The following is an 18,515-nucleotide window of genomic DNA, read 5'->3' on the forward strand; positions in this document are numbered from 1 at the left end:
GAGATTGACTGTGGACTATCGTGCATTGAATGAAGTGACTCCACCTCTGAGCGCTGCTGTGCCGGACATGCTGGAGCTCCAGTACGAGCTGGAGTCCAAGGCAGTGAAGTGGTACGCCACTATTGACATTGCCAATGCATTTTTCTCCATTCCCTTGGCAGCAGAATGCAGGCCTCAGTTTGCTTTCACGTGGAGGGGAGTGCAGTACACCTGGAACCGACTGCCCCAGGGGTGGAAGCACAGCCCCACCATCTGCCATGGACTGATCCAGGCTGCCCTGGAAAAGGGTGAGGCTCCAGAACATCTGCAGTACATTGATGACATCATTGTTTGGGGAAAGACGGCTGAAGAGGTCTTTAAGAAAGGAGAGAAAATCATCCAGGTTCTCCTGAAAGCCGGTTTTGCCATCAAGAAGAGCAAAGTTAAGGGACCAGCTCGTGAGATTCAGTTTCTGGGGGTAAAGTGGCAAGATGGGCGGCGTCAGATTCCCACTGAGGTCGTCAACAAGATCACAGCAATGTCTCCACCAGCCAACAAGAAGGAAATGCAAGCTTTCCTAGGTGCCATAGGTTTTTGGAGGATGCACATTCCTGAGTACAGTCAGATTGTGAGCCCTCTTTACCTGGTCACCCGCAAAAAGAACACTTTCCAGTGGGGCCCTGAACAACAACAAGCCTTTGCTCAGATCAAGCAGGAGATCGCTCATGCAGTAGCCCTTGGCCCAGTCAGGACAGGACCAGACGTGAAGAACGTGCTCTACTCTGCAGCCGGGAGCCATGGTCTGTCCTGGAGCCTGTGGCAGAAAGTGCCTGGGGAGACTCGAGGCCGACCACTGGGATTCTGGAGCCGAAGCTACAGAGGGTCCAAAGCCAATTACACCCCCACAGAGAAGGAAATCTTAGCTGCCTATGAAGGAGTTCAAGCTGCCTCAGAAGTGATTGGCACAGAAGCACAACTCCTCCTGGCACCCCGACTGCCAGTGCTGGGGTGGATGTTTAAAGGAAAGGTTCCCTCTACCCACCACGCCACCGACGCTACATGGAGCAAGTGGATCGCCCTCATCACGCAGCGCGCCCGTATTGGAAACCCAAATCGCCCTGGGATTTTGGAGATAATTACAAACTGGCCTGAAGGTGAAAACTTTGATCTCACTGATGAAGAGGAGCAGGAACAAGTGACACGGGCTGAAGAAGCTCCACCATATAACCAACTGCCAGCAGAAGAAACACGCTACGCTCTGTTCACTGATGGTTCCTGTCGCATTGTAGGGATGAACCGGAAGTGGAAAGCAGCCGTATGGAGCCCCACACGACAGGTCGCAGAGGCCACTGAAGGAGAAGGTGGATCAAGCCAACTTGCGGAACTCAAAGCTGTTCAACCGGCCCTGGACATTGCTGAAAGAGAGAAGTGGCCAAAACTCTACCTCTACACTGATTCATGGATGGTAGCCAATGCTCTGTGGGGATGGCTGGAAAGGTGGAAAAGAGCCAACTGGCAACGCAGAGGAAAGCCAATCTGGGCTGCTGATGAGTGGAAAGACATTGCCACCAGGGTAGAGAAACTGTCTGTGAGGGTCCGTCATGTAGATGCCCATGTCCCCAAGAGTAGGGCTAATGAAGAGCACCGAAACAATGAGCAGGTAGATCAGGCTGCAAAGATAGAGGTGTCAAAGATAGACTTAGATTGGCAACACAAGGGAGAGTTGTTCCTAGCTCGATGGGCCCATGATGCCTCAGGTCATCAGGGTAGAGATGCCACCTATAAGTGGGCACGAGACCGAGGGGTGGATCTAACCATGGACAGTATTTCCCAAGTTATCCATGACTGTGAGACGTGTGCCACGATCAAGCAGGCCAAGCGGTTGAAGCCCCTCTGGTATGGTGGGCGGTGGTCCAGATACAAGTATGGGGAAGCCTGGCAGATTGACTACATCACACTGCCCCAAACCCGCCAAGGAAAGCGCTACGTGCTCACGATGGTAGAAGCCACCACTGGATGGTTGGAAACCTACCCTGTGCCTCATGCTACAGCCCGGAACACCATCCTGGGACTTGAGAAGCAGGTCCTTTGGAGGCATGGCACCCCTGAGAGGATTGAGTCAGACAATGGGACTCATTTCAAGAACAACCTTATAAACAGCTGGGCTAGGGAACATGGCATTGAGTGGGTGTACCATATCCCCTACCATGCACCTGCTGCAGGGAAAGTGGAGAGGTACAATGGACTGTTAAAGACTACCTTGAAAGCATTGGGTGGGGGATCTTTCAAAAATTGGGAGCAACATCTAGCAAAGGCCACCTGGATAGTTAACACCCGAGGTTCCACCAACCGAGCAGGCCCAGCCCAATCCGAGGCCCTGTATATAGTAGACGGAGACAAAGTCCCAGCGGTACATCTCAGAGGTTTGTTAGGAAAGACAGTTTGGATCAATTCTACTTCAAGTGCAGACAAACCCATTCGTGGGGTTGTTTTTGCTCAGGGACCGAGTTGCACATGGTGGATAATGCGGAAAGATGGAACAACATGATGTGTACCTCAGGGAAATCTGATGGTTGGGTGAAGATCGTGAATTAATTCCCTTGTCTGTATAATGTATGTGTTGTAGAGTTAAAATATATATATATTAATTTTGATAATAAGTTGACGATATGGGGATAAGGGGTGGAATGTCCTGGGGTGACTTTATGATACTGGTATCCCCAATCATCTGGTTTATGTTATATATTAAGTTCTGCACCTTTAAGACTGGCTCTGAGAGCAAGAGAGGGGGAAGAAGAAGCACGCAGTTTGTGTTAAAGAAAAACATCACTCCCACACAGCTCGCTCCTGGACTGTGATGTCTGCAGCACGGACAGACAGCGGGACAGAGCTTCTCTCTGGCTTTTAGTTAGTTTCAGCTAGCTGAGGCAGAAGAGTTCCCTGGACCTTTGTTTTTTTTCCTTTTTCTTGGATCTGTGCAAGCCTGCTCTGGACTGAACACCCAGCCAAACCCCGGGAGCTCACGCCTGTGGCCCACCGGGGCCTGGGCCTCGGCACTTTCCAGCGCCGGAGGGACTGATAAGAAACTAAGCGAGCCGAGCTACACCACATAAAAAGGACTTTTCTTCCTAGATTTGCCATCCCATCGAACAGCAAGAGGTTTTATTATTTAATATTATTCAATTTTCTGTTAAATAAACAGCTTTTTCCACTTCTCTCCAAGGAAATTTTTTCCCTTTCCCGGACCGGTTGGTGGGGAGGGGCATTTCCCTGGGGAAATCCCCATTTAGACTTTTCCTCCCTAATTTGCCCTAAACTAAGACAACCTGCCAAGCTGCACTTTGGGGAGGTTTCCTTCTCTTGCCACTGCCAAGGAAAGCTGTGTCTCCTGCTGTTCACAAACAGAGAAGGGCTGCTGGGGGATGTGGGGGTTGGAGGCTGCCTGGGGTACAGTGGCCATGAAATCATCGAGTTTTGAAATATTCTGTGAAAGAAGGAGGGGCATAAACAAAACTTCTACACTGGACTTAATAAGAATGGACTTCAGCCAATTAAGGATATGGATTTGAGGACTACCAAATCAGATACTGATTTTGAACAGCCTTTTAAAAGGATTCCAGGAAGGATGGACACACTTCAAGAAAAAAATCTTGAAGGAGCAGGAACAGCCTGTCCCTCTGTGACAAAAAATGAGCTAGTGAGGAAAATCACTAGCTTGGCTGGGCAGGGAGATTTTGGAGGAACTCAAGGAAAAGATGAGGGTGCATCACCTTTGGACAGAGGGACAGGCAACTCAGGAAATGTTTAAGGATGTCATTAGGTCATGCAGAAAGAAAAGAAGAGAGGTGAAAGCTCAATTAGAGCTTAACCTGGCTGCTTCTGTGAAGGATAATAAATATGTTTATACATATACATTAATGGCAAAAGGAAGGCTACGGACAACCTCCATTCCTTATTGGGGTGGATGTGGTTAACAAAGATGAGGAAAAGGCTGAGGTACTCAACACCTTCTTTGCCTCAGTTTTCAACATCAAGACAGGTTTTCCTCAGGACAAGTGTTCTCCTGAGCTGGTAGGTGAGGACAGGGAGCACAACAGCCCCCTGTAATCCAGGAGGAAGCAGTCACAGACCTGCTGAGCCACTCAGATGTTCACAGGTGGATGGGATCGGATGGGATCCATGCTAGGGGGATGAGGGAGCTGGTGGATGAGCTCCCCAAGCTGCTCTCATCATTTCTCCTCCTCAGTCCTGGCTCAATGGGGAGGTCCCAGAGGACTGGAGGGGCCAGTGTGAGCCCATCCCCAAGAAGGGCTGGCAGGAGGCTCTGGGGAACTGCAGGCCTGTCAGCCTGAGCTCAGTGCCTGGTGAGGTTTTGGAACAGATCCCCTTGAGTGCCATCACACGGCACCGCCAGGATGGCCCAGGGGTCAGACCCAGCCAGCGTGGCTTTAGGAGGGGCAGGTCCTGCCTGACCAACCTGATCTCCATTTACAACCAGCTGACCCACCTGGTGGGTGCAGGAAAGGCTCTGGATGTGTCTAGCTGGACTTCAGCAAGGCCTTGGACACGGAGAGCCACAGCATTCCCTGGAAAAGCTGCAGCCCACGGATTGGACAGGAGCACTCTTTGCTGGCTTCAGAACTGGCTGGAGGCCAGGCCCAGAGAGTGGTGGGGATGGTGCTGCATCCAGCTGGTGTCCAGTCCCTGGTGGTGTCCCCAGGGATCTGTGCTGGGCCCAGTCCTGTTTAATATCTTCACTGAGGATCTGGCTGAGGGGTCGAGTCCAGCACTCACAAATTGCAGATGACACCAAGCTGGCTGCGAGTGTGGATCTGCTGAAGGGCAGGACAAGGAGACACAGCCTTGAGTTGCACCAGAGCAGGTTTAGGCTGGACAATAGGAAGGAGTTCTTCCCAGAAAGGCTGATTGGGAATTGGAATGGGCTGGCCAGAGGGGAGGTGGTGGAGTCACTGTGCCTCTCCAGTGGTCTGGGGGAGTGACATCAATCTGTGCTTAATAACTGATTTTGCTTTAATACAGTTGCTTCAAAATTGCTTCCTATTCCACCCTGAATGTCTGTGGTGGTTTTATATTAGTTGGTATTTGTTGAGGAGGGAAGAAGCCACCCATGCAAATGATTTTTCTAGGAGGGGGCTGCTAAGAGCTTCCTCTGTGCTTAGCAAAACCAATAGCTGGCTGGCTCTGAGAATTGATAACCTATGAAATCATTTAGAAGCTGGATTCTCCTCGGTGAAATCCACATTTGAAAGACAGTCAAGCCGAGGAAAGCTCTCTGTTGTTTCCAGCTGTGAAGAGTTAACTGGGTGCTGGTCAGGCCGGCCCTGCTCCACCCTGGCCTGCACCAAGCCGGGCTCCACCAGGCCCCCTTCACCACGGCCCGCGCGGCCCCAGCGGCTGCCGGGCACAGGGAGGGGAAGCCATGGGCCTGCAGCTGAAATTGAAGGGAGCAGGGGCCTGGGACCAGCAATGTGGGCAGAACAGACACGACTGTTCTGGCTGGGCCCCCTGAGATCTTTGCACAGCCCCAGTGCTGACTGAAATCCATCACCATGACTGCTTTGGCCACTGCCCGGCAGAAACCATCATGACCATCTGCAGGTCTGGGTGAGATATTAACTCTTTCAGTGCACAGATGAGACCTGCAGACCTCGATCCTCCCCTTGGGTCAGAGGAAAGGACAGAGTGGGAGACTAATGCCAGAAGTATGGTAGGCTACACCTGTCTTCATATGTCATTGAATTAGAGAAAAACTCTCTCCAGGGCAAATTATGCAACACTTTGCCTCACAGTCCATCAGTCTTAATTACAATGAGTGGTAGATCTTAATTACAATCCGATTAGAGCAAATCAACATTGTGTGTATGGCAAGAAGAATTTCCTTGTCAACAGATGAATATGTTCCACTCAAGAATGAACAAAATCTGCCTTTACTTGGAAGAAAGTAGACATGGAGCAGTATTTGGATTTTATCCAGTGATAAATGGGGCAAAAAGCTGTAACAACTTAGCTGTTTTACAGAACACAAGTACTGATACAGCCAATGGTGCACCCACATTGAAGGGATCTTCAGAACATTCCTTTATTTCTTAAAAAGGAATGGGCAGCAAAATGCTGGCATTTATCTGAACTGGAAGCCATGTTCCTCTCGTGTTTCTCCTTGAGCACACTGTTCTTTGCAGACTTCACTGTGCAGCCCATCAATCCTCTCTTGGCCAACAGCTAAATGGCACAACTACCAAAACACAGGTGCCAGCATCATCACCCCAGCATTATTCCAGCACTGCTTTGATGGTGCACAGGAGCACAGAATGGCTTGGCTTGGAGGTGACATTTAAAGGCCATCTAGTGCAATGCCCTGCAGTGAGCAGGGACACCTTTAGATCAGGTTGCTCAGAGCAGGAGCTTGAATGCTAGCAGGGATGGATGCCCACCTCTCCGGACAACCTGTGCCAGGGTTTCAAAACCAGGTTTCAGTGTAAAAAATGTCTTTCTTATGTCTAGTCTGAATCTCCCATCTTTTAGATTGAAAACATTCCCCCTCAGTCTTGTCAAAACCGGCCCTACTAAAAATTCCGTCCCATCTTTTTTACAAGCCCCCTTATAGTACTGAAAGGGAGCAATCAGGTCTCTGTGGAGCCTTCTCCCTTCTGGGCTGAACACCCCCAGCTATCCCAGCCTGTCTCCAAAGCAGAGGGTCTCCAGCCCTCAGAGCATTTTGTCCCTCCTCTGGACTAGCTCCAACAGGACCATGTCCTTCCTGTGTTGGACACCCAGAGGTGGATGCAGTACTCCAGGTGGGCTCACACCAGAGCAGAGGGGTGGTGGAATCACCTCCTTCAAGCTGCTAGGCACCCTTCTTTGGAGGCACATGGCTGGCTCATGTCCAGCCTCTCTCCTTGCAGCAGCCACAAGTCCTTCTCAGCAGGGCTGCTCTCCATCCCTTCATCCCCCAGACTCTGAAATCAGCTGGGCTGGGACCCTGTCATAGCCCTTGGACAGAGCTGCTGGGCAGGATGAACTCCCTAGTGAAGGAGACAGATCCCACTCCCCACACAATTCCACCCTGGCCATGAGGTCACAGCAGCCTGTGGGGTGACAGCAGGCTGAAGTCACAGCAGGCTCTGAGGTCACAGAGGTCCCAGAGCCCCGTGGTTGCACAGCACCACAAGGACCGAGCAGTCAGTCCTTGACCACGACTGTTGCGGCAGCAGCGGCAGCAACAGCAGCGGTGCTGACATTGGGACAGCGGTGTCAGGACAGTGGTGGCAGCAAGAGCTGCAGGACTGGCAGAGGGCAAGGCACCATGGCCTTTGCTCTGCGCCTCTTCCTCCTGCTCCTCCTGGCAGTGGCCCTGCCTGACAGGGCTGCCCAGGCTGCTCCGTGGCGAGCACGGCGAGCAGGTGAGCCCATGGCCTGGCTTCCCTTTCCTGGGACAGCACTTCCTTCTCCCTGGGAAGCATTGGGGATGGTTTTTCCCAGGACATTACGGAGGGTTTCCTCTGTGGGAGAGAGAGAGTGCCCAGGGGCCCTGGGCTGGTCCTGCTGCCTCTCCAGGAATGTTGCACAGGGCCTGCAAAGAGGGTGGAGAGTGACCAGAGCCAGCCCAGAGCTCCCCAGGCCCCTCTGCAGTTTTGGCCATGTCCATTGACATCTGGCTCCCACGGCCTTACCCAAACCCCTTGCAGTGCCCAGTTCCCTAAGGCAGAAGAAGATCTCAGAAAACCATGTGAACCATGGAATGGTTCTGATCTGTGCTCCCTTCCAGATTGGGATCATGACATGGAGAATCTGAAAGCCCTGGGACATGACGGTTTGAGATCCATGGAGAATGCTGGAGGCAAGTTCTCAATGTACATTTCCGCACAGAATAATCAGTGTCAATGTGGCAAGGACTTACTCACGTGCCACTTCACTTAAGAGTCTGAAGGTTGATGGATTCTGGAAACCTCGCTCTGCTCTCTTCTGGAGCCCTGAGTAATCCCACAGCATTGCTGTCAGTGGGAGGAAGAAGCATTTAGCTGTCAATCTCTTGCCATGTGCAATGCCAGTGTCTCCTTCCGTGTGCTCTGTGCAGCCACCGAGAAGAGCAGAGAGGGAAGGGGCCGGGCCCAGGGCTGTATCCCGGGGCTGTGCCTCGTGTGGTTCCTTTGACAGCCCCAGGGAGCCTGAGGATCTCCTACAGTGCCATGGGAGCTCTTCTGTCCTTCCTTTCTTTGCAGCCAAGCCTCTTGGTGAAGGTGATCTGGCTTCTCAGCCCACACCCAGGACTGAGGCTCTGGGAGATGGCGAGGGTAGGTCATGGCCTTTCTCCCTGGGAGAGCTGCCAGCTCAGAGCCCAGGGCTCGGCCAGGACGGCATCACTGCAGGTGCCAGGACAGAGCTGTGCACGTGTGTGCCCTCGCCCTGCGTGATCCCCTCACCACTCCTGTGGCTCAGTGCTACCTGTGCAGATCAGCAGAGATGACAGAAGCTTCTGTGGCTGTTGAGTTACAGGTGTGTCTGCAGGGAGGACTTTCCAGGCTCCTGGGCTGGATGCTGAACACAAGCCCAGCTCCCGTCGCAGGGGTGAGTATTGTGTCCTTGCTGATCCCACAAGCTGAACCCTGATTTTGTAGGATCCATTCCTGGGAAAGGGATATATTTTTTTTTTAATAAGGTCCTCCAAGAGGAAAGAACAAAGATGCAGGATACCGGAAACCCCATGAGCCATCCAATACCATGCAGCAAATGCTGAAGGAAATGCTGCAGGGAGGACAAGGTGGGTCCATGTCCCTCAGCCTTCTCCTGACACTCAGCATCCAGTGGCTTTCTCTGCACATCTGGACACGCCGTGACCAGCACAGCAGGAAGGAATCCATGGCAGCCTTGCTGCCCCAGTGCTGCTTTCATGGCCTACAGGGCTGTTTCCCAGCCTGGCCTGGCTGCAGCTTCTCCCCAGCCTCTGCAGGAAGGCATTTGGCATCAGCTAACAGGGAGCCCAAACTGCAGCATGGGCCATGCACACCCTGAGATCCCCTGAAATTTCCTGGTCTTGGGGGAGATCAGGTGTAGGGGCTGTTTGAAGGAGGGAGGGCTCTGGCTAATCCCATAAATTTATATGATTTCCTAATCCTTATCCATGACCTGGACTAGTATCGCATCATGATGATACCACTTCCTTGAAAGGGGAATGGTTCCATCTGATCCAGCTGTGGCTTTTCCTTCCTCCAGAGGTGAACCAAAAGGCTGTGCTGAAGGTGCCATTTCCTGGAGGAAGCAGTGGCTCATGGGCAGCCTCTGCTGCAGGAAGGGAGGCCGTGCCAGGCACAGTCCCAGGAGGTAATTGCTGTGCCTCTGGGCCTGAACCCTGCTGAGGCTTGAGCTGCCATCTCTGCTGCTTGGCTGTGCCTGCCTTTCAGGGATTTTGCACAGAGCATGGAAAAGCTGTTGAGAGTGTCCAGGGCCAGCCCAGAGCTCCCCAGGCCCCTCTGCAGCTTTGGCCATGTCCATTGACATCTGGCTCCCACGGCCTTACCCAACCCCCTTGCAGTGCCCAGTTCCCTAAGGCAGAAGGGGATCCCAGCACACCCTGGTAATGTTTCTGATCTGTGCTCCCTTCTAGATTGGGATCATGACATGGAGAATCTGAAAGCCCTGGGACATGATGGTTTGAGATCCATGGAGAATGCTGGAGGCAAGTCCTCAATGTACATTTCCGCACAGAATAATCGGTGTCAATGTGGCAAGAACTTACTCACATGCCACTTCACTTAAGAGTCTGAAGGTTGATGGATTCTGGAAACCTCGCTCTGCTCTCTTCTGGAGCCCGGAGTAATCCCACAGCATTGCTGTCAGTGGGAGGAAGGAGCATTTAGCTGTCAATCTCTTCCCATGTGCAATGCCAGTGTCTCCTTCCATGTGCTCTGTGCAGCCACAGAGAAGAGCAGAGAGGAAGGGGCCGGGCCCAGGGCTGTGTCCCAGGGCTGTGCCTTGCATGGTTCCTTTGCCAGCCCCAGGGAGCCTGAGGATCTCCTACAGAGCCATGGGAGCTCTTCTGTCCTTCCTTTCTTTGCAGCCAAGCCTCTTGGTGAAGGTGATCTGGCTTCTCAACCCACACCCAGGACTGAGGCTCTGGGAGATGGCGAGGGTAGGTGAAGGCCTTTCCCCCTGGGAGAGCTGCCAGCTCAGAGCCCAAGGCTCAGCCAGGACAGCATCGCTGCAGGTGCCAGGACAGAGCTGTGCACGTGTGTGCCCTTGCCCTGCGTGATCCCCTCACCACTCCTGTGGCTCAGTGCTGCCTGTGCAGATCAGCAGAGATGACAGAAGCTTCTGTGGCTGTTGAGTTACAGGTGTGTCTGCAGGGAGGACTTTCCAGGCTCCTGGGCTGGATGCTGAACACAAGCCCAGCTCCCGTCGCAGGGGTGAGTATTGTGTCCTTGCTGATCCCACAAGCTGAACCCTGATTTTGTAGGATCCATTCCTGGGAAAGGGATATATATATATATTTTTATGAGGTCCTCCAAGAGGAAAGAACAAAGCTACAGGACACCGGAAACCCCATGAGCCATCCAATACCATGCAGCAAATGCTGAAGGAAATGCTGCAGGGAGGACAAGGTGGGTCCATGTCCCTCAGCCTTCTCCTGATACTCAGCAGCCGGGGGCTTTCTCTGCACATCTGGACACGCCGTGACCAGCACAGCAGGAAGGGATCCATGGCAGCCTTGCTGCCCCAGTGCTGCTTTCATGGCCTACAGGGCTGTTTCCCAGCCTGGCCTGGCTGCAGCTTCTCCCCAGCCTCTGCAGAAAGGCATTTGGCATCAGCTGACAGGGAGCCCAAACTGCAGCATGGGCCATGCACACCCTGAGATCCCCTGAAATTTCCTGGTCTTGGGGTAGATCATGTTCAGGGGCTGTTTGGAGGAGGGAGGGCTCTGGCCAATCCCATAAGTTTATATGATTTCCTAATCCTTATCCATGACCTGGACTAGTATCGCATCATGATGATACCATTTCCCTGAAAGGGGAATGGTTCCACCTGATCCAGCTGTGGCTTTTCCTTCCTCCAGAGGTGAAGCAAAATGCTGAGCTAAAGTTGCCATTTCCGGAAGGAAGCAGTGGCTCATGGGCAGCCTCTGCTGCAGGAAGGGAGGCCGTGCCAGGCACAGTCCCAGGAGGTAATTGCTGTGCCTCTGGGCCTGAACCCTGCTGAGGCTTGAGCTGCCATCTCTGCTGCTTGGCTGTGCCTGCCTTTCAGGGATTTTGCACAGAGCATGGAAAAGCTGTTGAGAGTGTCCAGGGCCAGCCCAGAGCTCCCCAGGCCCCTCTGCAGCTTTGGCCATGTCCATTGACATCTGGCTCCCACGGCCTTACCCAACCCCCTTGCAGTGCCCAGTTCCCTAAGGCAGAAGGGGATCCCAGCACACCCTGGTAATGTTTCTGATCTGTGCTCCCTTCTAGATTGGGATCATGACATGGAGAATCTGAAAGCCCTGGGACATGATGGTTTGAGATCCATGGAGAATGCTGGAGGCAAGTTCTCAATGTACATTTCCGCACAGAATAATCGGTGTCAATGTGGCAAGAACTTACTCACGTGCCACTTCACTTAAGAGTCTGAAGGTTGATGGATTCTGGAAACCTTGCTCTGCTCCCTTCTGGAGCCCTGAGTGATCCCACAGCATTGCTGTCAGTGGGAGGAAGGAGCATTTAGCTGTCAATCTCTTCCCATGTGCAATGCCAGTGTCTCCTTCCATGTGCTCTGTGCAGCCACAGAGAAGAGCAGAGAGGAAGGGGTCAGGCCCAGGGCTGTGTCCCAGGGCTGTGCCTCGTGTGGTTCCTTTGCCAGCCCCAGGGAGCCTGAGGATCTCCTACAGTGCCATGGGAGCTCTTCTGTCCTTCCTTTCTTTGCAGCCAAGCCTCTTGGTGAAGGTGATCTGGCTTCTCAGCCCACACCCAGGACTGAGGCTCTGGGAGATGGCGAGGGTAGGTCATGGCCTTTCCCCCTGGGAGAGCTGCCAGCTCAGAGCCCAAGGCTCGGCCAGGACAGCATCGCTGCAGGTGCCAGGACAGAGCTGTGCACGTGTGTGCCCTCGCCCTGTGTGATCCCCTCACCACTCCTGTGGCTCAGTGCTGCCTGTGCAGATCAGCAGAGATGACAGAAGCTTCTGTGGCTGTTGAGTTACAGGTGTGTCTGCAGGGAGGACTTTCCAGGCTCCTGGGCTGGATGCTGCACACAAGCCCAGCTCCCGTCGCAGGGGTGAGTATTGTGTCCTTGCTGATCCCACAAGCTGAACCCTGATTTTGTAGGATCCATTCCTGGGAAATGGATATATATATATTTTTATAAGGTCCTCCAAGAGGAAAGAACAAAGCTACAGGAGTTATGAAACCCCATGAGCCATCCAATACCATGCAGCAAATGCTGAAGGAAATGCTGCAGGGAGGACAAGGTGGGTCCATGTCCCTCAGCCTTCTCCTGATACTCAGCAGCCGGGGGCTTTCTCTGCACATCTGGACACGCCGTGACCAGCACAGCAGGAAGGAATCCATGGCAGCTTCACTGCCCCGCTGCTGCTTTCATGCCCTTCAGGGCTGTTTCCCAGCCTGGCCTGGCTGCAGCTTCTCCCCAGCTTCTGCAGGAAGGCATTTGGCATCAGCTGACAGGGAGCCCAAACTGCAGCATGGGCCATGCACACCCTGAGATCCCCTGAAATTTCCTGGTCTTGGGGTAGATCAGGTTCATGGGCTGTTTGGAGGAGGGAGGGCTCTGGCCAATGCCATAAGTTTATATCATTTCCTAATCCTTATCCATGACCTGGACTAGTATCGCATCATGATGATACCACTTCCCTGAAAAGGGAATGGTTCCACCTGATCCAGCTGTGGCTTTTCCTTCCTCCAGAGGTGAACCAAAAGGCTGTGCTGAAGGTGCCATTTCCTGGAGGAAGCAGTGGCTCATGGGCAGCCTCTGCTGCAGGAAGGGAGGCCGTGCCAGGCACAGTCCCAGGAGGTAATTGCTGTGCCTCTGGGCCTGAACCCTGCTGAGGCTTGAGCTGTAAATCTCTGCTGCTTGGCAGTGCCTGCCTTTCAGGGATTTTGCACAGAGCATGGAAAAGCTGTTGAGAGTGTCCAGGGCCAGCCTAGAGCTCCCCAGGCCCCTCTGCCGCGTTGGCCATGTCCATTGACATCTGGCTCCCACGGCCTTCCCCGACCCCCTTGCAGTGCCCAGTTCCCTAAGGCAGAAGGGGATCCCAGCACACCCTGGTAATGTTTCTGATCTGTGCTCCCTTCCAGATTGGGATCGTGACATGGAAAATCTGAAAGCCCTGGCACATAATGTTTTGAGACCCATGGAGATTGCTGGAGGCAAGTTCTCTATGTCCCTTTCTCCACAGAATTATCAGTTTGAGTGTGGGAAGAGCTCACTCTCATGCCATTTCCCTTAAGAGTCTGAAGGTTGATGGATTCTGGAAACATCGCCCCGGCCCCTTCTGGAGCCCTGTGTGGTCCTACAGCATTGCTGTCAGTGGGAGGAAGGAGCATTTAGCTGTCAATCTCTTGCCATGTGCAATGCCAGTGTCTCCTTCCATGTGCTCTGTGCAGCCACGGAGAAGAGCAGAGAGGAAGGGGCTGGGCCCAGGGCTGTGTCCCAGGGCTGTGCCTTGCATGGTTCCTTTGCCAGCCCCAGGGAGACTGAGCTGCTCCCATTGCTGCTGCAAAGCCTTGGCCCTGCCTGGGGCTCAGTTCAGAGCTGCTGGCAGCTCCAGGGAGTCTTTTCTCCCCTGACTGCCATGCAAGGGGCTCCTTCCATCCCAGTGTGGGGACACAGCAGGCACGTGGTTCTCCTGCCCATGCTCCTGAATGGAAGGCAGAGAGGAGGGAGTGCCTTGGAGGGCACCAGGAACCCAGGTGCACTCACTGCCACTCTGGACTAAAGGAGAAATGGAACTACTTTCCATTAAGGTCCTCCTAGATGGAAGAGCCAAGACATAGAAGACAAGAAATCCCTGGAGGCATCCCAACTTCCGGACAAGATGCTGAGTGATCTGGAGAGACGCCGTGGTGGGTCCACGTCCCTCAGCCTTCTCCTGACACTCAGCAGCCAGGGGCTTTCTCTGCACATCTGGACACGCTGTGCCTGCCACAGCAGGAAGGGATCCATGGCAGCCTTGCTGCCCTGCTGCTGCTTTCATGCCCTGCTGGGCTGTTTCCCAACCTGGCCTGGCTGCAGCTTCTCCCCAGCTTCTGCAGGAAGGCATTTGGCATCAGCAGGCAGGGAGCCCAAACTGCAGCATGGGCCATGCACACCCTGAGATCCCCTGAAATTTCCTGGTCTTGGGGTAGATCAGGTGTAGGGGCTGTTTGGAGGAGGGAGAGCCCTGGCCTTGGCCCCAATAACCTGGGTATTTTCCTGACCCTTATCCATGACTTGGACAAGTATTGCCTCCTGAAGATACCACCTCCCCTAATGGCGAACAGTTCTATCTTATCCAGCTCTCCCTTTTCCTTTCTCAAGTGCTGGAGCAGATGCTTGTGCAGATGATGGCATATGCTAGAGGAAGGAAGGGCTCTGTGCGAGCTCCTGATGCAGGAAAGGAGGAGATGCCAGGCCCAGACACAGGAGGTAATTGCTGTGCTGGGCTCTCCCTCGGCAGGGTTGTGTGGCAGCCGCTCTTCCCTCAGGGCCTGCATGGCCCAGCAGCAGCCAAAGCTGGAGGTGCCGCGGCTTCCAGGCCTCTGGAGCTCATTCCCAGCCCCTGGGAATCGATACTTGTGCACCAACATCTCTCCCCCAGCAGCTGTTCCTGGAGCTGGCCCTAAGCATCCAGAGGCCCAAGACACAGGAGCAGCCCCGAGTGGGAGACCTGCCGTGAGCCCAGGGCCACAGCCAGCCCTGGCTGCCAACTGGGCAGGGGCTGCACTGGCTCCTGACAGGTCCTGGCTCTGTCCCCTTGGGCTGGGGGAGCTGTCACAGAGCAGGGACGGTCAGGGGTGGCAGTGGCTGCTCAGGGATGGGTTTGGCCCGTGTCCCTGGAAGGAGCCACTGCCCAAGCAGCTGTGCTGTCCAGGGCTCTGCTCTCGGCCTTCTGGGCTTTGTTTGGTGGCACAGTCTGTGCCAAGGGCTGGCAAGGTGCCTGCAGGCCCCAGCTCCGGGGGAAACAGAGAATGTTCTGGCCATATCCAGTGTGCTGCCAGCTCAGCAGTGGAGCACAACACAGGGTCACACTGCCCATTGCTCCCACAGATGCGCTTGGCAGATCCAATATAAATGCTGAGAATCCACCAAGTGCCCCAAGAGTGTTCTGCCCACAGGATGTGCGCAAGTCCTGCATGATAGGCACAGTCGTGACACTGTTCACAGTGCCACTTTCCATGGTCCTGTGCTATGTTGGATTCTGGTGGTGGAAGGACAAGAAACGGTAAGCTGTTGTTCATCCCCACCCTCCAGATTCTTGAAAGGCTGCTCATAGTCAGGAAACATTCCCAGTGAGGCTGCTGTGCACTTGTGGGTAGTCAGTGGTTGCCCAAATAACTCTGCTGAGAGTTCTGCTGCTGCCCAGGCCTTTCATTGGCCTCTTAATTGCTGTTCCTTGTCCCGGGATGCCCACTTGGGCTGCAGCCAGTGCTGGCTCCACTGAGGCTGCCTGACCAAGAGCAGCCCCAGGAGCAGCAGGCAGAGGCAAAGCAAGGTGGGCAGGAGAAAGAGCGGGGACGAGATTGCCCTTGAAAGGCAGAGGTGCTCTGGGGCCTGCTCCTGGCCAGGGACCCTGCCCAGAGCCATCCCCTGCTCACCGGGGCCTTGAGGGGCAGCTGTCCAGCTGGGCCAAGGTGTGCCAGCAGCTCCAGCCGTGCTGGGGAGCCTTGGCCGCTCTGAGCCCTGCTGTGCAGGAGGGTCCCTGTGTGCCAATGGCATCTGGGGGCCTCAGCCACCTCCTCTCTCCACAGTCACCCTGCTGCAGCTCCAGCATACCAGCCAAGAAGGCGTGACTCTTCCTCGCCCCCAGGGAGCCCAGAGACTGCCTCGTTTGACAGCTCTCAGACATGGCCTCAGAAGCAGGTGTCGACCTGGAAAGCAGAGCACCAGCACTCTGTGCCTCCCCCACGGCCCCCCAGCCCGGCTGTGAAGAGGAAGCCCCCTGAGATCCCCCCACCTCCTCCCCTCCCGAGCCGGCCACCCTGGTCCAGTTAGGACTGAAAGTGGGCCAGCCATGGCAGGGCTTGGGCCACCAACAGCTTGGGGCATCTGCTCTTGGCTACAAATAACACGTTACCTGTGGGTAACAGCCAGAGGCACTTTTCCTACTCTTTTACCTTCAACAGGAAGGGCTGAAGATTCTTCCCATGCCCTGCCTTATCCCTTGCTCTTTTGATTTTCATACAGCTGGGTGCTGGCTGAACCTTTTCAAAGAACTTTATTTACACTTCATGTTTTACCCCACCTACCAAGGAAAAAAAAAATAAAAGTTTTTTTCAGTTTAGACTTCATTTTTAGTGCGGTTGGGCCACTCAAATTTTGAGCAATTAATTTTCCATGGTACCTCTTCCCTTTTCCTTCCTATTTACAAGAAGTTCATCTGGACATGAAAATCAACAGAATTACTGAGATTCACCTCAAAGCCCAGAGGAGAATCTAGCACGAAATATTCTCCCTGTGTACTGCACAACAAGGATTATTCAGAGGAAAATACCGTGTGAACTGAGGCTTCTGGAACTCCCAGAATCCTGAGTCTGCAGAGGAGGAAAACAGCCCTGGCAGTGGCTGAGGGGAATTCTCCTGACAGACTCCTCGGAAAGTGCGTCACTTCAGGAGGGGAAAGCTTTTAAACCTTTGCCTTACCGTCCTCCTGTGCTAAATGTAAGGCTCCTCCTGAGAAAACACTGAGCTACAAACTCTTCTCCATTCCTCAACAAAGCTACTCAGGTGCTCAACTTAAAGAGCAAAACTAAATGTGGTCAGAAATTTCCCATCAAAGCCCATTTGCAGAGAAACCCCACCATATGTGAGCAAATATTTATTAGCACCAGTTCACTCTAAAGATTGCTCCTGTTTTTTCCCAGAGAGAATATTAGAACCATTTGCTCTTGACAGGACTCTTTGGATGGCCCCCAGACCTGGCTCCTCACCACGCCCTGCCTGAGCTGTTCATGCAGCCAGGCAGCACCACCTGACTTTGCCACCCTTTTCAGGCCTTGGGCACTGCTGGTGCCATGATCCCCTCTGGTGCCACAGTCCCCACTGGTCCCACGGTCCCCTCTGGTGCCACAGTCCCCACTGGTGCCACAGTCCCCTCTGGTGCCACAGTCCCCTCTGGTGCCACGGTCCCCTCCTGCCTTGTGGTGTGTCCCTGCTGCTGGAGGAGCCCTGCTCGTGCTGCTGCCTGCATTCAACAAGGCTGGTGCTACTTCCCAGCCAAAGAGACACTAAAGTCACTGCTTTGGCCAGCTCATTGGAATGAGTTCAACACTTCCTCACCTCTATCACAGATAAAAACCCACATACTCCTAAAACCCACATACCAGCAGCATAAAGTCACCTCATCTACAGAGGTGAGGAGGCCTGAGCAAACAGAAGGTCGGCTTTCAAGCACATTGGGTTTTTAATTTAGTGGAAGCATTCAGTCGTGCACAAGCCTTATTTGTCAAACTGGACTGTGCAATGCTATTCTCTTGCTCGTGTTAAAGACGAGCCAGGGAGAAATTAGCCAAGAAACCAGAAACACTTGAGGCTCGGGCCTGGCACACAAATAGAGCAGGGTGGCACCTGCCCGCTTTTTCCGCATCCCTTTTCCTGATAGACAAAGGCGGACGTGGCTGCACTGGGGGCACCATGGAAAGGGTTCTGATCTGTGCTCCCATCTAGATTGATATCAGAACATGGATTATCTGGATGCCCTGGCACATGACAGTTTGAGATCCATGGAGAATGCTGGAGGCAAGTTCTTAATGTCCCTTTCCACGCAGAACAATGAGTGTCAATGTGGCAAGAGCTCACTCACATGCCATAGCCTCTTGAAGATGCCACCTCCTGTAATGGTTAACAGTTCTATTGTTGTGATGTCTGCTTTGTTTGAATGGTTTCTCCAATTATTCCCCTAAGTCATTGGTTTGCTCCTGGTTTGTATCCTCCTACCCACCTATCAATCCTGCCTCAAGCCTGGCCCTTGTTTTCTCATGTTCCCCATCTGTCATTACACCCATTTGTCAGTTTTCCCTTAGGCCAGCCTCCTACCTGAACCGCCCCTTTGGAAATCCCCTAATCTCCAATGTCCCATTGGCCCATGTGACGCACTCTGCTCCCCTTGTATCCCCTATTGTATTGTTGAATGGAACTTTCCACTCCTCCCATAGTTTCTTCCTGTTGGTTAAAATTTTGTACCCTCCCTCTGGCCTCCCCCAGATAAAAACCCACACAGTTGTGTTCTTGGTCTTCAGTCCCTGGATGCTCCAGTGGAGTAAAAGCCTTTGGAACCCATACTGGAGATCTCCTCCTCATCCTTGTCTCCACCGTGCGCCTACCAATATCCTTGTGCCGTG

At 53.5% G+C, this 18,515-nt stretch overlaps 1 protein-coding gene and 1 pseudogene across 1 annotated transcript; one reads left to right on the forward strand and one right to left on the reverse strand.

The window, feature by feature from the left end:
- LOC131589891 (zinc finger protein 850-like) overlaps positions 1-18,515 on the reverse strand; it is a 480,942-nt pseudogene that overhangs the window by 434,623 nt on the left and 27,804 nt on the right.
- Positions 14,577-16,454, forward strand: LOC131589897 (uncharacterized). Its single transcript, XM_058859745.1, has 3 exons — positions 14,577-14,604; positions 15,226-15,400; positions 15,927-16,454. The coding sequence occupies exons 1-3, from the start codon at positions 14,583-14,585 to the stop codon at positions 16,168-16,170; spliced, it is 441 nt and encodes a 146-aa protein (XP_058715728.1). The 5' UTR covers positions 14,577-14,582; the 3' UTR covers positions 16,171-16,454.

Source organism: Poecile atricapillus, chromosome 30 (assembly GCF_030490865.1).
Source record: "Poecile atricapillus isolate bPoeAtr1 chromosome 30, bPoeAtr1.hap1, whole genome shotgun sequence".
Taxonomy (NCBI): Eukaryota; Metazoa; Chordata; class Aves; order Passeriformes; family Paridae; genus Poecile; species Poecile atricapillus.

Bases quoted from the DNA above. Each gene is read 5' to 3' on its own strand.
- LOC131589897 (XM_058859745.1), top strand. From the start codon at position 14,583: ATGCCAGGCCCAGACACAGGAG. The intron at 14,605-15,225 runs GTAATTGCTGTG...TTGCTCCCACAG, and splicing joins GCCAGGCCCAGACACAGGAG to ATGCGCTTGGCAGATCCAAT. The intron at 15,401-15,926 runs GTAAGCTGTTGT...CTCTCTCCACAG, and splicing joins TGGTGGAAGGACAAGAAACG to TCACCCTGCTGCAGCTCCAG.